This window comes from Eleginops maclovinus, chromosome 7 (assembly GCF_036324505.1).
Source record: "Eleginops maclovinus isolate JMC-PN-2008 ecotype Puerto Natales chromosome 7, JC_Emac_rtc_rv5, whole genome shotgun sequence".
NCBI classification, from domain to species: Eukaryota; Metazoa; Chordata; class Actinopteri; order Perciformes; family Eleginopidae; genus Eleginops; species Eleginops maclovinus.
Window position 1 is genome coordinate 24,591,709 of NC_086355.1, and position 19,839 is coordinate 24,611,547.

Here is a 19,839-nt window from a genome sequence, read left to right on the forward strand (position 1 = left end):
CTATACACCATAATGCATGGATTAGTATAATGAAAGAATATAGTGTTCGATAAACTTAATATACATCAGAACAAGATGTTGTATTCTAATCTCAAAATGTTCTACAATTCTTAGTTTGCATTTCTTATACTTCACATAGATTGATGTGATGGTTGAAAATGATTACATATTGTTCTACAGGGGAAATTCACAAGCTATAGATTATATATAAATATAATTCAAATTTGCTGCACATTTACCAGTTTTAACATTAATGCAACACATTTCTGCATTGAGCTGCAGCTAAAGAAGTTACTCTTATCTCAAACTGTTCCAGAATGTTTTGCATCTTGTAAATCTGTAAATCACTGAGACTCCCCCCCCCCCCCCCCCCCAACCCCCCCGACCTGATTTTAGTTTGGTGTCTTGTACTCTTACTCTCTGCTCCACAGCTGGCAGGTCTCATTTTTAACAGGGGACCACAGAGGTGTCACAAAGCATCAATTTGAACCTGACTCATTACTGAGGGACCTCTGGTCAACATCCGGGGGGGCTTCCCTCTCATGTCTGCCGTCAGAACAAACAGAGATGATCATGAATATGAACCGAGCATTGTCGAGATAACATCACACTGTAAATATTAGGTTTATATTTAATTGATATGCCATTCCTCGCAAACTTAATGTTAATAATATCCTACTTTTAATTGTGTTGTGCTGTAATTTGGCCCTTCATCATGTTTATTTTTCAGATAGTTTGCAGATCTTTATCTTTCACGGTCAATTTGTAAAATTTCACTTTTTAGTTCGTTTTTATTTTCTCTTTCAAGATGTTTATATTTTTTATTTGTTTATCTTCCACTCTTTTGTTTTCAAATTGTATTTAATACTTTGTTTTAAATGCTGCTATGTCGAAAACATTTCCCAAATGTGGGATCAATAAAGTATATGTAATCTTATCTTACCCATTTGTTGCCATTATCTAACATGAGGAAGTGTAGAACCCTTAATAGTGCTGAATTGCGCCCAAGGCTTGTAATTACTGTACTGTCCATTCTCAAGCACGTTAATAACTATTTAGTCTTCCAGAGTACCTCATTATTTACTGTGTGTGTGTGTGTGTGTGTGTGTGTGTGTGTGTGTGTGTGTGTGTGTGTGTGTGTGTGTGTGTGTGTGTGTGTGTGTGTGTGTGTGTGTGTGTGTGTGTGTGTGTGTGTGTGTGTGTGTGCTAGGCTGCTTGTGGAGATTTGACAGAAACGCATAAAGTGCATTATCTCGTTTTATCAGTCAAAGAGGTCTATCTGCAGAGCCTGATAGATCCCAACCTGATGTTACTGAAACAAAGTATCAGACTATTATGGTCCAAACCCCAGTCAGTTTAAGGGATTAGCAGTAAAAAATGCTTTTAGTAATATGCACCACTAAAACTCTTTATGAGAGTTTCGTAAGCTCCTGTGTTTTTACATAAAGAGACCCCATGTAGTCATGTAATCTGATTATAACCTTCAGTATTTCCCTTGATATTATGCTCACCTACTGCACATAATGTACCTGACTAAATGTGTCTCTAATCAAATTACCACAAATTAATTGGCCCACTGTAATTAGCAATTTTAGACTTTATGAATAAAATGACTTTTACTTAAAGCTTTTTCTTTTGGCCCTCAGTAGCAGTGGAATTACATGTTATCAATCCATAATGACGCGTGGCTGTTAACAAACATCTGTCATGTTGCACATCCAGCAGGAAGAGTGCAACCTGCATATTAATTTCAGTATTGTTTATGGTGAGTGCATACACTGCCTGTCTCCGTCAATTGTGTTTTGATGGAAGAATATTTTCCCCGGATTACAGTTAAAACTATTGGTGAAAAAGTATTGTGTGATTTGTGTCGTATTGGTATGGACTGGAAAACGAACACAATAACATAAAAGATCCACATTTTCCTGTAACATTATCTTCTTATACTGTAGATGTAATGGGCAGATGTACCAGCAGGCATGAAGAGGTTATTTTTTAACTTCCTGTTTCGAAAACTAATGCAGAACAAACTGCTATGTTCAGAGGAATATGGAATGGTTGATGATCACACATGAACTACAACATATTTTGTTACTGTGTTACTAGTATTTCAGTTCTACCAAATGTTTAATTGACTATTTAGATATAGATAGTTATTGGTAGTTTTATTGTTTTATTTTTTTCCCATGTTTGAATTGGATATAGTTCTTACATTACAATGTTGACTTGTTTGGATCCCACCAACAAAATAGCTCCATAGAGCTGACAAAAACTCAAGCGGGGAGGTGATTCTCTATGGATTTGTTCTAAACCACTTCATCTTATTACACTTGGTCATTTAGTCAATGGTTATTGTAATAATATCAGTTGGTTCCAAGGTTACACGCCCAACAGGAAGTGGAAACACCAGACATTCATCAGCCTGTAGCTTAGATAATTCTGTCCCGCATCAATATTACAAGGTGTGTGTGTGTGTGTGTGTGTGTGTGTGTGTGTGTGTGTGTGTGTGTGTGTGTGTGTGTGTGTGTGTGTGTGTGTGTGTGTGTGTGTGTGTGTGTGTGTGTGTGTCTAGGTCCATTGAATGCTGGTTACGAGATTTCAAGTAAAGATGATATGTCTTAATATTTGTCAGGAAACTACAAAATGCAGGTACCAGGAAACAATGTAATCTATAAATATAATATAATATAATGCAGGAAAGCTTCCAGGCTTTAAAGAATGCTTTCACATATTTATTCTCCTGAAGATCAACTTTTTCCTCATTAATGTTAAGCCTGCTGAGTCAGCACACAGGCGTGATTTACTCCTCCTTTGTGTTTTTCATTTGAGGAAGTAACCTTTTTAAATGTGCATAGATGAATCTATATTAACTATGTTTAAAACCCTGGACTTTAATAGCTCATATGTTTCAGCAAGACATCTGCTCATGTTCAAAATAGTCTGTACAAAGAAAACACATGGTGCCGTATTTTATTTTTTGAGAATTTGCAACAAAAGGCATAATTTAATTAGCATAAAGTCATAATATGTTTCCTTAAAGTTTGAATGTAACAAAGTCATACTGTGATGACAGTAAATTAAAATCCCCACACGCAGTAATAGAGCTGGTAATAATCATGGCAATGTGTTAAGTTACTTTATTTATCATGATGACAGTTGCTAATGCTAAAGTGGATGGATTGCATAATAGTGAAAAGGAAAAGGATTTACCTCCACCCAATATGCAAGTAAATACTAGTATTTGAACTTGTGTTGATTATGATTAATCAGAAAGTATTATTGTGATAAACGCACTCAATGTTTTTAACTGTTTATCATTTTTTCCTCAAAAAATATTTAGAAATGTTGAGCATGTTTGAATATCGGGGTGTTATGAATGCTATTTGAAGCTTTTCCTCAAATTAATTAAATGTGTGTGTCTGGAGAACTCTGCCAGTGCTCGTTTGTTGCATGAAGTGTGTGTTACATCTCCATGTCACAGCTGAGCTTTTCCTTCCCTCTGGCCACCCCGTTCGGAAATTTCTTCGGTCGCCCCTGGTTACCACTCATCAATTGTGCACACACCTACCGCGCTGCGCGAGGCACATGCAGTAGCTGTCAGATGCGGGTGCGCGCTTGCGAAGCTCAATGAGCAGAGAGTGAAAGCAGCGCGCGGCTCCTCTCTCCGGCTGTTTGACTCTTGGATAGGACTGTTTGCGTCTGCTCCCAAAATGAACCAAACTGCCACCGTATCACACCAAGTGAAATGCCAGTCTACGAAGACCATCAAGGTAAAGCTTTGTGAATGTTTCTCCTTCACTGAAATGAACTCAGGGTGTTTCATGTAACTCAGCTGCAGGTCTGTGGCAGCTCCAAACTTCCGTGCGGCTTTAGTGATATGCGCATTGACTCACAGCGCTTTGGAGATGGGTTGGGGTCGGGGATGTCAGCATCCTTATCATAAAAAAGTAATAATTTGAAAAATGTACATTCTGACATGAAAGTTGTCACCTGGTTGCTTTGGCCGTGTTTGAATGAGTGGGCTCCGGTTGTTGCATGTGTTGAGCCACTGGCGCATTGGCGAGATTTTATTCACATCACGTCGCGCTCCTTATTCTTTTGTTATCTGTGTGGGCAAGACATGATAGGGGATTTCTTCAAATACAGATTTCTAGTCTCCAATTCTGCTCAGATATGGCGAATGGTTTTGATGCATCAGTTGCTTAACTTTGTCGTGCTTAGTCTGAGAAAATCTGGTCCTACGTATTGATTGTCCTGTTATTACAGTGACATGTTTCCACATGTTATTAAAGTGGCTTCAGTGAGGCATCTTCAGTAGGTGTAATGTAATTAAACCCGGTGTCCTCTCATCGAGTCACGATGGAGAACCGTCTCTGCGCGGCAGCATCCGCATTGTGTTCATACAGTGCACCCAAACCTGGGCTCAGGCACTGCGTGTGTGTGTTGGTGTACAAACAGTGGCTTTGCATGCCGTGTGTGTGACTCAACGGCTGTATCGATTTTTCCGTGAGTTCTGCATCACTTTTCAATCCCGAAGTCCCACCAGAGAAATTTAGCTTGGGGCAAAAATATATCGACCCCCTTCCCCACTATGTCCCAAAAGACGTTCGATTTTAGAGAACGGTGTTGAATAAAATGAGTGGAGTTCAGCTAAGAATAAAATATTGTCAGAAAATTGTAATTGGTTATCTCGTGATATTTCATTTTTAAACTGGTTGGGCTCAGATAAAGTCTCAACAACTTCCTGCTGTGCTGTGTTTTTGATGCTGCCTCTCGGTGACCCCTGAGCTGACGCCAACTGTTCATCTGTCTCTGCCTGCTGATGTTCACCAGAGCCCAGCATTCAATAAAGCCACAGAATGGGATGCTCATAAAAGCCGCCGGGCTGTGTTTCAAATGAGGCTGCGGCTTTCACACTGCATGTTTCGGATGCAGCCAGGCGTCATTATGGGATGCATTCAGCAGCTACGTTGAATATGTCTCAGAAGTCTTACCCTTTCTTCATCCTGAATTCTTCATGATGTTTTATTTATTTATTTATTAAGATCAAGTAAGCAAATTGTTTGAGATCAATTATGCATTTACATTTTCAATGTTTTGCCCGTCATCACTTAGCTGACACTGATTATGTTTACATGCATTCTTATATTTCACTTAAAAATATTCAGAATCTTTAAACTTCATTTGCGAGATCTTAAGAAAGTGTATGAGGCAAGACTCTGATTATCACACAGGGTGGGAACTGTCCAGATTTTCATAAATATAGTGTTTAAAGGGAAGCAAAACCCAAAATGTAAAATAACAACATTACGCTTGAAAACTATAGCTCTGTTAATAATTGTTTTTGTATTCATGACTAAAAGGGAATCAATCAGAGTAAAAAAAAGCATGTTTAGTTATTATCTATACACTCCAATCTGCTTCATCAGGACCGTGTGTTTGGCCGTGACGTGTTTGAAATCAAATTGACTGTGGGAAAACCACACACAAACTGTCACCAGCTTCAGATTCAAATGTCACTCCGTCATGATTAGTCCACAGAAGTAAGGAACATTACCATACAGACAAATCAAATATTTATAAACTAAAAGAAGCAATTCTTTACAGTCATGTAGAAGAGGGTGGCCATGTGGGAGTTTTCAACCGCTTCAAAACAATGTGGATCAATGGAGGGATTCACGCTGACGGAAAAAGAAACAAGGGCCGAATTCTTCAGAAAAAAAGCCAGATTCTTTATTTTGATCATCCATAATTATGATGTTGAAAATTAACCCTGTAACATACGTGTGTTTCCAAGGACTTTTGTTTTAAACCGACAGAGAATAAGGATGTGAACAAAAGTTCTGTGTTGCTATGGAAAAAGAAGAATTGGAGGAGTGAAGTAGCTTGATGTACGGACATATTTCTACACATGAGCAAATACAAGAACAAGATTTTTCTGCACACAACTGTAAACATTCTTAACAATTCATTTCAGGTTTCACTGAGCAAATAGAACACACAATATTCGACAGGATCCGACTTGCTGAGCCAAATTGGATGTTTGCTTTGTCTGACAGTGACAATAAACAGAGCTTGAATAACATCACCTGTGAATATTCAGCCTCATATTCTGATGCGTCGAGGATTGCTTTGCGCAAAAATGAACGTTCTGAATCTCTGTGTTTCACGGCTTGCCCTATAGACTTTTAGGAAATCTGTGATGTTAAAAACCTCCCCAAAACTATAAGGATAAGTTGGGCCTGCTTGACACCCTAAGGCGTATGCTGCAGCTCGACATGATGCACTTGCCGTCAGCTCACAGCGATCATGTCTCAAAAATCAGTGAAACAATCGGGGATCATAGTCAGGATTAAGTACTTTAAAACTCCTCTATGTTGCACAAAAAGCACTAATCTCTCCATGTCTGACCTCCGTCGTCTGGCAGTGAGGTCTTAACGGCTCTCTGTTATCCTCTTAAATGCCCCTTTCTCATATCATAGCTGTGTCCCTATGCCACAAGCCCAGATAAGAAATCCAATTAGGTTGCGGCAGCATTTTTTCCTTGGTCTTAAGTCCTGGGGTCTAGTTGAGTTTAACAAGGCTGGATGTAGCCCGAGGCACGTGTCATTGGCGGTCCTTGGAAGTGTCAGGTCCACCCACATGCAGATTGCAGCTATAAAGTCAGAGGAGCAGGGAGCTGTGGCAGCGCTCCTCTCACAGCGTTGGGAGGTTGTTTAAGCGAAGGTGCAATATTTCCCAAGCTGTGCTGTAACATTGTGGATCTACACAGTATTAACACAGCGGGGATCTTGACAGAAAGTTTCGGTAAGAGCGACAGTTGGTGATTTATGTAAGTGTTGAGGAATGAGACTTTGTTTTTGAAAAATCAATTTTAGGATCCTGGTCCATATGACAAAATAAAGTACATCTCAGCGTAATCACTGTATCCGACACACACTACCTCCCAGCCATTTATAGTCATCACTTTCAAGTTTCTTGACTGACAAAAAGCCTGGAACTGAAAATTAAAGTGGCATAAGCCTTTAAGCAGGGGGCAAAACAATGTCTTTCATTAAAACCAGATGCTCTGCTGGATGAAATCTCTCGCCAAGGGAAAAAGTACAGTTTGTGCTCCAGGGGCTGGATGCATAAAAAACTCTGTGTAAGTGTACGACAAAAAAATAAGTATGTTGCATATTTCTATCGTTGTGCATACAGATTAACTGCTGCATAGGCATTATTCTGTTTCATCACTCCATTAAGTCAGTGTGTCTTCCACTGTGAAATGCATGTTTTAGTGCATACTTGGTATTTATACTACTGGCTGCAGTGGACTTTATTGATTACCACTCCTTCAGTCATAAACAGGCACCTCATCAGTGAATTAGTTTCCCATCATGCCGTTAGTTCTACATTTTCTCTGGCTAATTATCATTTTGAAGAGCATATTCAGTGAGATAACAGTTATGAGAGCTAATTGCATCCTGGTTTACCAATATTTATAAATGGAAGGTACTCAGTGGTGAGTCTTATCTGAGAAAGCCTCCTCTCCTAATGAATATAAATGATTTTCTCTACTGTGGAGTGGAAATGCATTGGATTGTCTGTCATGTAGTCCAGGGGTTTTCAACCGGTGGTCCGCGGACCCCTGGTGGTCCGCGGCGGCATTGCATGTGGTCCGTGACAAGAGCCTATGTTGATCAGTTCACCATTGTTTTTTTTTAATATAAATTCGCTTTGATATTTCAACACATTTCCAGAATACCGTTACATATCGTGAAAAATATGTTTAAAATAATATAAAGGAAATTCAAGCTGACAGAATGTAGCCTTGCGCCTATCCAGTCTATGGTAGCCTGTGATTCGCTAATGGTAATGAGTTGCGTCGCTAACCTCACTTATTATTCATTACGTACAGTCTTGCGAGCAAAGTTGACACACATTTATAAGCATAGCCGACGAGAGTATTTTAAGATAGGTTGTAGTACAGCAAACATTTGTTACATATGTACTAGTCTAGCTATATATCTAGCACCAATGGATCGTTTTGTAGTGAGGAAAGTGCCAGAGGGACAGGCTGCCATGACAGAGGGTCAGGCTGCCACGACAGAGGGACAGGCCGCCACGATAGGGCAAGGACAGGCTTCCGAAGCGTCAACTTCGCAAAAAAGACGAAAAAGAAAATACAATGAGGAATATGTTAAATATGGATTCACAGTGACGACAGACAGAGCAGGAGAGGAGGTACCACTGTGTTTCGTATGTTCAACAATTCTCTGTAATGAAGCTATGAAGCCGTCGAAACTTACGCGGCATATGGAGACGCATCACGTCCACTTGAAGGCCAAACCCGTTGAGTACATGCAACAGATGTTGCGTGATTTCAAAGGACAGCAGGCTACCATGAGGAAGAGTGCAAAAATAAATGAAAACGCACTGAAAGCATCGTATCTGGTCGCTCTCAGGGTTGCAAAAAGTAAGAAGCCCCATACCATTGCAGAGCAGCTTATATTGCCAGCAGCCATAGATATGTGCAGAGCTATGGTAAGCGAAGAATGTGCCAACAAATTAAAAACTATTCCGTTGTCAGACAACACAATCGGAAGACGAATTGGGGAAATGGCAAATGATGTCAAAGACCAGCTGATGGCAAAACTTCAGACAGTTCTGTTTTCCCTTCAAATCGACGAGACGACAGATGTTACTAATGATGCGCAACTGTTAACATTTGTGCGATACGAGGACAGTGGCACTATGTGCGAGGAATTTCTTTTTTGCAAACCACTGCCCGGGCGAACTACCGGTGTAGAAATATTTAAAGCACTGGACGATTTTTTCACGGAGCACAATATCTCGTGGCAGAGGTGCGTTGCATTATGCAGCGATGGGGCCCGAGCCATGAGTGGCAGCAAGACTGGACTGTTTGCGCATGTAAGGAGGGTGGCTCCGGGGGTAATTTGGACACACTGCCTGATTCATAGAGAGGCTCTCGCCTCCAAAGATCTCAGTGTTGAGCTCAGTGGTGTGTTTGATGTCGTTGTCAAGACGGTCAACTTCATAAAACGAAACGCATTGAATACACGCCTGTTTTCATCCCTATGCCATGACTTGGGAAGTGAACACAGCTCTCTCCTTTATCATTCAGAGGTGCGTTGGCTGTCTCGCGGCGCTGTGCTCGCCCGTGTGTTTGAACTACGCGGAGCTATCTACGAGTTCTTGTGCGAGAAGCATTCTGATCTGGCTTCCAATTTCAACGATAGTTACTGGTTAACTAAGCTGGCGTACCTCACAGATGTTTTTGCAGAGCTGAACAAGTTGAACAGCTCCATGCAAGGGAGAGATGCAAACGTCATGCAGCTCTACGAGAAGCTCGACGCATTTGTGAAAAAAATGTCAAAGTGGATCGAACGAGTGGAGAGCAATAACTTGGCGATGTTTCCTTCAGTTGAGGAATACCCTGACAGCACTGACATCAACGACACTATATGTGAGCATTTGAGGAAGCTTGTGCGTCAATTCGCAAAGTACTTCACTGATTCGGAAGAGTGGCGCCGTGACAGCAAGTGGATCCTGCTCCCATTCAGTGACGATGCATCAGTAGGGTCAAGTCTGACGGCTGTGGAAGAGGATAAGCTGATTGAGATGTCCACAGACTCTGTCAGGAGGCATATGTACGACACACAGCCCCTTGTTAAATTCTGGATAAGTTGCCAGACAGAATTTCCACAGCTTGCTGCAAAAGCAATGAGGTGTCTTTTGCCCTTTCCAACCACATACCTGTGTGAGAGTGGTTTTTCTACACTGGCGTACTTAAAGAATAAGTACAGGGCTAGGCTTGATCCAGAGAATGACATGAGACTGTCTCTGTCTACCATTTCGCCACGAATAGACAGGCTGTGTGGACTTCACCACGCCCAGATATCACACTGACAGGTAGGCCTAATTCTCCCATGTTTTCACTGTTACGACCCTGGCGGGTTTAGGCCCCGCCCTGTGTTAATGGTAAGCCTGTTCTCTCTCCCTGCTTTTCTCAATCTCTCTCTGCTTTTCTCAATCTCTCTGTCTCTACAGCAGGTGATTGGTGACAGGTCTGTCCTGGCTGGGTTATAAAAACCCTGACCAGCCAGCAGTTGAGGCTGCCTTGGTCTTCATTTGTTGGATTTTGGTTCTCCGGTGTTGTTGGATTTTTGTTCTCCGTTGTTGTTTTGTCACACACCTAGACTGACTTTGCATGACATTTTTAGTTACTTTTCCCAATACTGAATTGCACAACACTTTATTATTCTTTATTCTTTCTTTAAAATAATCTTTAATTTAATTTAATTTAATAAATCTACTTTTATTATTATAAAATCTGCGTGGCCTCTCTTTCATGTTTCATGCATTGAGCTATGCATGTAACACCAAATACACACGCGCACGCGCAGGCACATCAGTGGGCCGCGGATTGCTTTCTAGTCCGAATGGTGGTCCCTGGGACAAAACCAGTTGAAAACCCCTGATGTAGTCCATGAAAACTGGCTGTTCTCAAAATAGAGCTTTTTTTTCCGGGGAGATATATTGGGAGTTTAAACAGTGACGTGCTTTGATCCAGCTCACAAGGCACCGTACTTCAGATGGAGTACTTTGACAAGTTCCTATGTTGCAGTCGAAGTGAAAGCTTCTTAGATATGAAAGATAAGTAATGAAGAGAATATTGGGCTGCAATCAAATTCGGTCCTCAGTCTGGTCTTACATTTTAAACTTCTACTGTCACATCTGATGGTGAAGCATCAATGAGGTTGCTAAATGGAGTAATGGGAAACTTGTCAAATTTTTTTAAAGCATTTTTCTCCTGTCTGCGAAGCCAAATTCTCACTGATACACCATTTATTATGCACTCAACAGTTCAAGTGATGCTAGATTACAGCTCTGCTTGTTGCTCTGTATTGCGTGATGTGTTTGTGCAAAAAAACTAAAAAATATCAAATGATGAAGGATATTCAGAAAGACAAACAAATAGAACATAAAATATGGAATTCCAAAACATCTCGCTTTCATTTATATTTCACATTGTATGTACACACATACATTTTGCCTCCGAGGGTTTCCTATCGCTGGCAGGAAGAGCAGGATTGTTTGCAATCTCTCTGCCAGCACCAGCACCGATTGCTCTCATCTCCGTAACTCAGCGCACTGCTGCTCGACAACTCAGCCAGCAGGTTATTGAACCTGCGAGGCGTTCCCCTGTTCTGGAGATCTATCACATAAACAGTCTTTAAAAACTGCTCGGGACTGGCTGGCTCTGGGTGTGATAGATTGCTGGAATCCTTCTCATAAGAATGATTGCATTGGCTCTTGACTCGCTGAGTCTATAAATTATAGAGCTATGCCAGCTGATCTCAATATATCCCCCCCCCACACACACACACACATCGCTATACATCGCTCATTTCAAAGCCTCACCAAGGGATAAGTGATAGATGTGTCTCTAATTTGTTTTGTGGTTGAGACGTATCTGCCAGTCATTTGCATAAAAGTGCCTCCTCTGGGGAAGGCTTATTTGTCCCTGTAAAGATAAATGTAACGCGATATTACCTACTATTTGCAAAGTCGTGCAATGCTATCTGGACAAGTCCTATAGACTTGTTAACATCTAAAGTAGAGGCTCCTGAGAACATAATGACAGTTGGTGTAAAAAAAAGATTGCAATTAGACACATTCCCTCAAAATCTGAAAGCACAGTAAAAGGGTACAGTTCTGCCCAAATCCTTCTCTAGAGGCCATATTTCCCAAAAGGAGCTCAATACACTTGACGATTAATGGCTCCAAAATTCTGAACGTTTCTATTTTGAACACACAATCAGAGAGATTGATGAGTTTGTTCACATGCTGAGTTTGTCTCTTATTTTACTCTGCCAAAGTGTGTGCAGTGTCTGCAAATTAGAAAGCCATGCGGGAGGAGAGATGCTATTTAGATACGATTTAGCATATTCATTAAAACACAATGCAGTGAGTCTTTGTTCTTCGCTGTTAAAAACATTTAGCAAGAAGTTATATGTGTCTGACAAAGTAGAGTCTGTTAAAGTTGTGTCAGAGAGATTATGTCAGGAACAAATGGGCTTCGGAGCATGGAAAATGAATAAGGAGGAATGTACTGCGGAATGGATGCGTGAATCCTGAGGTCCAGAACAACTAACATTCCTTTGGAGTTTGGGTAATAAAACAAACCGTACAGCCCTTCCTCTGTCGTGAATAACAAAAGGTTAGTATGGGGGGATAGCTTTGAAAAAAGGTAGTTGAGTGACAGGCGGTATGTTACTCAGTGATCAAAGAGCATTCAGCGTTTGCAAGTCTTCTATATGGAGAAACATTTTTATTTGATGCCTTATTAAATCCTCTCCATAAGGTGGACAGTAAATGTTTACATCCCACAGGTGTTGCTTGTATTAGTTGTTGTTTGCTTTATTATCGTCTTTCATGGTGGTTCCATATGGACATGCCAGATGTCTTTGTCTCATCCGTTAAACCCGATCGAAAGAGACATGCTAACCAATGCTTTTGGCATGGTTCCATAGTTTCAGATGCCATCTTCAGAGAACAAGTTTCCTTTGGGGTCACAGGTCAATCCTAAACTTGAGTTTACTTTAAGGCGTAGTACAGATTTGTTTAAGTTGGCCTATATGAGGTACTAATCCATAATCATTGTATCACACCTACAGCAACGCAAAGCCACTCTTTTCAGTATACTTAATCACTATATCAGCTAATAAAAAAACCTTTGCTCACAGAATAATTCAGTGCTACACCAGAGCACAGACCTCACGTAGTCCCAGTGACGGACCTTAAACATGGCTGACCAGCAATTCAGCTCACTGACTGGTGACCTTAGATTGGGGAATGTAGTTGGATAAAGATACCTTTTGCAAACTCAAAGCTAAACTCCTATCATATTATGTGAAGCATAACTTTTTTCCCCGTGACGAGTTATTATAATAAACTACAGACTATTTTGCAATGGAATCCTACCAGCTGTGAAGCCAATTCCAAACTGGGGTGCTAAATGCCAGGGCCAATGGAATAATACATCATTCACTTACTATTCCCCCACTGGTGCCCTTGCTCTACTCATTCCATCTTCAAAATTCTTTTTCATTTTGATCTAAAACACTCATCTTTCGGATTTCAAATGCGTAATCCCAGTTACTGAATTACCACAAGGCCAAATATCCAGTCCCTGCACATGTTTCAAGCTTTTCTCCTCAGTGTGATAACCTCCTGACAGCTACAGGACTGGTTTAGGTGTGAAAGCACATGGAAAGGTTAAAAATCACAATGGCGGCTCCTGAAGAGGTTAGCCTAGGTACTGCATGGCATCAGTTATATCAGAACAGGAGAATATTTATTCCTCAAAAGATAATGAAAGAGTTGACACATAGTTCAACGTATCACCTGCCAAGTATTTTTGGAAAGTGCCTGACCTTCTCCAAAAGTTTTCAGTGACAGATTCTCAGATGGTTTTGTAACAAACCATCAGGCGCTTCAGGTCGGGGTCGGCAGCAAACATATTTAAACAACCAAAAACCAATATGAGTTTAAGTGTACGCTATATTAAGAATCATTTCAGTGCTTTACCTTGTTGTTCCACAGCTCTTTCAGAAGTCAAAAACAATGGAGATGGTTTCCTGCTGCCTTGATTGTTTAGTTTTCTTCTGTAATTGTGAGACTGGGTGTGAGTCTGGATTCACCAAAGTCACAGTTGAGATCGGACAGTTTTTGAGAAAAGAAACTCATAAAAACAAAACATGGTGGATAATGTGGCCCCAGTCGACAATGAAAAACTTCTTGTTTGCTGATGTTGGAGTTTAATCATCTTGTGTATGGGGATAGAACAGTGAGTGGACAGCTGCAGACTGGATCAGAGGAAAACTTTGGATGCGAGTTCATACCCCGGTGAAGGGTCATGTAGAAAAGATGAAGTGCGACCTGCAGCCTCACCTCTGGATGTTTCATGTTGGCAGAACGGATCTCAGTGAGGTTTTAGAGACACTTAATCAACAAATACTGTTACTTCAGAACACATGTTGTCTCTGATTGAGACCATTTAGTCTGCACATTTTAGGCAATAAAAGGTTTTAGTATTTTTGGGTAAGGCAAGTGTATCAAGAGCTTTAGGACATGCAGCAGAAAAACATAATAACATTACTTATCAATATATTTTAAAATAGTCAGAAGAAATCAAAGACAATAACATAAAAATATAGCTCAAAAGCTAAACTAGAATAGGACAGTCACAAAATACAAGAATAACAATTACAGAACAGTATAAGATAGGAATAGTCATTTGATTAATTTAGAGATGGCAGTGGCACAATAGATAGTAGACTAATCTTTCTGTGTCTTTTTTCATCTTTTGCTGGTGGAGTGAATATATGTTTACAAACTGACAACATACATATAGTGTGCTTTGTATTATTTCAAGATGATTTTTTTTACATTCAATCAAATTCCAGCTTGTTCTTAGGGAGTGGGACTGGAGTAGAGAGGCTATTAAAGAGCCATTCTTTGTTTCAGTATTCTGATGGAATTATATTAGTGGTAAAGCATGAAAATAAAGTGCAGTATGTCAGCACATTAGAAAGCCAGCCCTGCCTAAGTTTCAACAACAACAACAGTGAGTCCCCTGATGTGTGACAATGAAATTTGAATGTTTTTCTTCTAATCCAAACCATAATGATTTGCATTTTAGGTGATCTATAACAAATGTGACTTGCTTTTGTATGAATGCAGATGTCTGTATTCTTAAAGGTCAGTAGAAGCAGCACCCAGCAGTGAGTGTGTTTTAACAGGACGGGATTTGAATCCAGCTTCAGGCAGTGATGCTCTGCTGCTGAACATAGTCGTTTAAACACTTCATAATTGTTATCAGCTGACACTGTCACAGAGTGTTTGATGTTTTACAATTCAACCCCCGGCCTGCCAAGCATCTTGAAAGCATATTTGGAGATTTTTATTCACAGGGTATCTTATGGGTTATACCTAGGTTGACCAGGTGCCAACAAGACATACTGTATGTGGGACAAAGAGTAGGTTTGTGCGGGACAATGCGGGACAATACATGTTACTGCATTGCTAAGCACTAGTATAGATTGAAATAATGTCTATCCAGGCGCTTCAAAACATATTCACCTACATGCGCAATTGAAAAAGAATTCTGGCGAATCTCACAAAACCTATCTGGGAGTCGCCCTCCACTTTGGCTACACCCATAAGTAAATACATTTCTCTGTTGATTGATTGACAGCTGACAAAGCTAATGGTGAAAGCCCTCTCTTGTTTTCTGAAGGCCTTTGGATAAAAACAAAGTTTTTAATGGACAACTGTCAATCAAAGGCAGGACATCAGCTAATAAGAAAATGCAAAGCGGGACACCTGGCCACCCTAGTTATACCACTCGTCATAAATAATTTCCTCAACTTAAGAAACCTCACTGGTGAACAACAACAACAGCCAGTGTGAATGCTATTGTGTCATATGATGGGATTTTTCTGTCTCTGTGTTCCATCGAAGCATCGGAATCAGAATTCCTTGATTTGTCTCGCAGAGGGTAAATTAACATTGTCAAAGCAAAGACACAATACTGATGAAGACAAAATATAACAGAATTAAGTAAGCACAGCACACATTAATATAATAAAAAGAGTCTGATACAAGTTTGGATATTTAAAGTTGTTCAAATGAACAATTATGTACTGTTCGTATTAATGCAGTTATAAAAGCAAATACTAATGCAGCAGGTGTATAGCGGTGATATCATGTGTCATGGTGAGGTGAACACATTGTAGCAGTATCAACTACCTTCTACAGCTTTCATACATACAGTAAGTATGTATACGTCTACATTAGAGGCCTGGTTATAGCCAGACCATAACAGCTAAGAGGAAACCATCTGTTTCACAGCGTGCCAGCAGTCTGTCCAGCGGCTCCCTGCCTTCACACTCTGCCAAGGTTTGATCTTCTTCATTGGCCCCTTTTAAGACCCAAAAGCCTTTGGGGTGAAGCTAAGTAAGAATATAGGACGTGTAAAGTGTATATAAAGTGTTGTCACAGAAGATGTTAAGGATATAAATAACGTGTAGCAGTAAATGTGTTTACCTTTCTCCCTGTCTTGTATTGCACAGTCTTTTACCCTTTTGTACAGTTTGTGTCTAGATGAATACCTATTTATATTCCAACAGTATGTGGAATTCTTAAATATTCAGTTAAAGCGGATGCATTATGTAAACATCACACACTATTGACGCTGGGTAAGCTCTCGCATTGGAGCACAGATGATACCCCTTGTATCACTTGCTGTTCTATTTATTTTGCCGTACAGTACATGTAAAGCTTAGCTTATACCAGGGGTCTTCAACGTTTTTCAGGCCAGGGACCCCCAAACTGATGGAGAGTTGGAGCAGGGACCCCCTACTATTAATATGGCATACAATTGTGTTTTATATTAAACGGGGCCTAGTGCAGTGTGTAAACATAGATACTGTTATTGTACATTCAATACTAAGCTATTCAAATAATACACAAGTTAATATATTCATGTTTTTATTTTAAACAAGTGCAAGGTACAGTGTGGCCGTACCACTGCCATTTATGAACAAACACTGAGCTATGAGATTTTAACACTAAACATGCATGTAGATGGGACAATGAATCCTCAAACCATCTGTGGATGGCACACGTACTCTCACATCAGTGAGATGTCTGACCCTGATGAGCAGCACACAGCTGATCCAGCCTTGGACGGATGGAGGTTGTCAGGCAGAGGGTCATATCAGCCTCAGGCTGCAGCCTTGACCTGTATTTGTTTTTCAAGTAAGTCAGTGAGGAAAATCCACTTTCGCAAAGATAGGTTGTGGCTCCCCAACTTTGGCTGATTTTCTGATCAATGTCTGTTGACCTTGGAGGGATTTGAGGCTAGCTTGGAAGTATTCAACAGGTTTGTCTTTTAAGTGGCTGTGTGTTGTCTCCAAGTGACGCTGCAGCTTTGATGGCTTCATAGATTCATTTGAAAGAACAGTAGAGCAAATGACACACATTGGAAACTCAATGCCATCTGTCTCCTTAAAGGTAAACCCGAACTTCAGATAATGATCTGAATATTTTCGTGTCTTCTCCCTTTTGCGCTTACCCTTATTAGCTGCAACATCTGCAGGCGCAGCAGGTTCTGCCTCGTCACTTGCATGTTCACTGGTGGATGGTATCTCGCTTGTGCTTGTTGATTTTTTCGCTCGAGTTACAAAACGATCCATTTTATATGTATGGTCTTCTCAATAATGTCGCTGCGTGCCTCCCTGTGTCTGGGTCTTCAGTAAACTGGGGCCTGAATAGGCTCTCGTCCAATCACGGGGAACCTGACAGAGCCAGCGCATAGACATAATATTATGTCTATGAGCCAGCGTGTGTCACACGGCCTCGTGATTGGCACATCTGCCTCCATTTTTCCGTTCGCTATAATATTTTGGATTTGTGTTGTGCATTTAAAGACATTGCAATTTGTGGGAAAAAAACGGTTTGTAAAAAAAATATATATATAAAAAATTGTCTAATCAACCAAAGATTTCGCGACCCCCCTGCAGTACCTCCGCGGACCCCCTGGGGGTCGCGACCCCCCCTGTTGAAGACCTCTGGCTTATACGATAACATATAATATATACGCTCTTCATATCCATGCAGACTAATAGCTGTGAGGAGGCTTTAGGACGTATCCTTATAGATTTTGTAGGCAGAAGCAGAGGAGAGAAACAGGCATCAGCATGTGTTGACATCTCCCAGGCACAGCGAGTATCACGGCCAGCGAGGGGCCACCTCTGCTTTCCAATGACCGTCCCCTGGCAGTAAAGGACATTTATAAAGGTTTAATTCGGAATGCTACAGTGGGCCTGATGGCATGCTCTGACATTTCCAATGTTTTACTTTTCAGAGCGAGGCTAGACAATGTTCTGTCTGTCTGTCTGTCTGTCTGTCTGTCTGTCTGTCTGTCTGTCTGTCTGTCTGTCTGTCTGTCTGTCTGTCTGTCTGTCTGTCTGTCTGTCTGTCTGTCTGTCTGTCTGTCTGTCTGTCTGTCTGTCTGTCTGTCTCTCCACAGATAGGTTAAAATCTAATTCAATGTTATGATAAACATAATGATGAGTCTGTTTAAATGTCAACGTAACCCTTTAGGAAACATTATTGCGCAGCGATCTCATCGAGCACCCCCCAAAGCATTACGGCATAGATCAGTAATTGCCTGCGACTCTTTTCAAATCTCCTCCAAAGACCAGTGGTGTAGAAAGAGCCCTGAGATGGCAAATCTTACTTGTTATTGTTTTCTCTGTTTGTTCTTTAGCATTCCCAGACTGGTTGTCTCTTTAAAAGATTATACTGGGCTCTGATTTCCTGAAACTAGGCACACATGGAAACAAGGGTGGTCCAAGTCCACAGGGGTGTGATTAACGCATTTCTGCAGCTTAGGTGCCTATATGTTCTTGTAAGATGACATCTCTTTTGATCCGTCTTAAGCTTGTGTATGTCTTAAGCCACGGTTGTATCAAATGTAAGTCATAATGACGGTGTAGGGGTGACAATTAAAGAAATAAAAAACTAAAACAAAAAATATATATAACTGCTGCTGAGGCACAAGCTAGTGAGTTGTACGCAGGGAATGATCCAAGTCCAGGCAAGAGCCTCTTTTCTGTTTCTATTCCATGATCCAATATCATCAAAAGTACATTTAACAGTTTTATCTTACCGTGGGCCTTTCCTGTGGCCTCATTGTCTTACCCTGGTAAAAAAACATATGCCATAGTGGTGCGCTAATCCCACCATCACCTGTCTCCAATACACAATCACCAGGTACCCAAATCACCAAGTGACCAAACCGGCCTTTAAAATGAAAACATAAAACAACTACCTCAATTAAATGAACTACCTTTAAAATAAACAAAAACAGCAATAAATGAAATGTTTAACTGCTGGTTGCTCAGATTTTAACACATCACAAAAGCATGCTGATAACTTTTCCTTTTTATCATTAACATTGCCAATCAATCAGCTTAATTGAAGGGACTCAAGGTCCATTTTTTAAAAGAGGTACAACACTCAAATATACATTAAAAAAGGCAGTTATACCAATGTTTCCACAGAGGTGACTGGTATCATAGAGTAAATAAGATCAGTGATGGTCTGAGGGAATCCTAACCTCCCTCAGTCTGACAGTCTGACAGCCCGGAGAGCTGGTCAAAGTCGACAGATGACTTGTAGCTGAAGGGGGGGGCGGGAGGCTTTCTTGCTCCTCTCCACTTGTTGCTTGAAAACAACTGATTTGATCTGTCAGCTGTTCCCAGCGTCTACTGAAAAAAGGTTGCTCTTTATGCAGAATATAAAATGAACATTGTCCCTGAAGAGAGTTGAACCTGCACTAGGGGAGGACAAAGACATCTGTTAGCAGCAAGGACTCCTTCTAGCACATTTTCCTCACTGTGAAGCTGTATTCTGTTACCCTTGTACAGAGGCAAGGTGTTGATTGGTGCTGCACTTTGTGAAGTAAAAACATGACCAATTAACAGTTTGAAATCTAACGCAGTGAAAGGTTTTTTAATCAGTACAACATAAAACCATAGCTGGCACACTGAGAGGTTTAAATGTGATTCATAACTGCCAAATTAATAAAAGTGAACCAGTTCTCATTCAAAGGTTGTCAATAACTTCAGTTGGAAGATTTAGCTTAGACGTTTGTCTCAAAGCTCTTAAATCCTTTGGCAACACCAACACATTTACACTCCCAAACATTAAATACAGACGGCTGTCCAAGGTGGTCTTGGCAACTGCTACAGACTACTAGTA

The 19,839-nt window shown here is 40.6% G+C and overlaps 1 protein-coding gene across 4 annotated transcripts in view; it reads left to right on the forward strand.

The window, feature by feature from the left end:
* The first annotated feature begins 3,606 nt into the window (after nucleotides 1-3,606).
* The window catches only part of LOC134867715 (inactive dipeptidyl peptidase 10-like), a 679,335-nt gene continuing 663,102 nt past the window's right edge, over nucleotides 3,607-19,839 (forward strand). For all 4 annotated transcript variants that reach the window (XR_010166171.1, XR_010166173.1, XR_010166172.1 and 1 more), the window contains exon 1: nucleotides 3,607-3,770. Coding sequence is in view for 1 of the 4 variants with exons in the window: in XM_063888497.1 (XP_063744567.1) it covers nucleotides 3,711-3,770 (60 nt within the window). In the remaining 3 variants the exon portion in view is untranslated. The remainder of the gene's footprint in view (nucleotides 3,771-19,839) is intronic.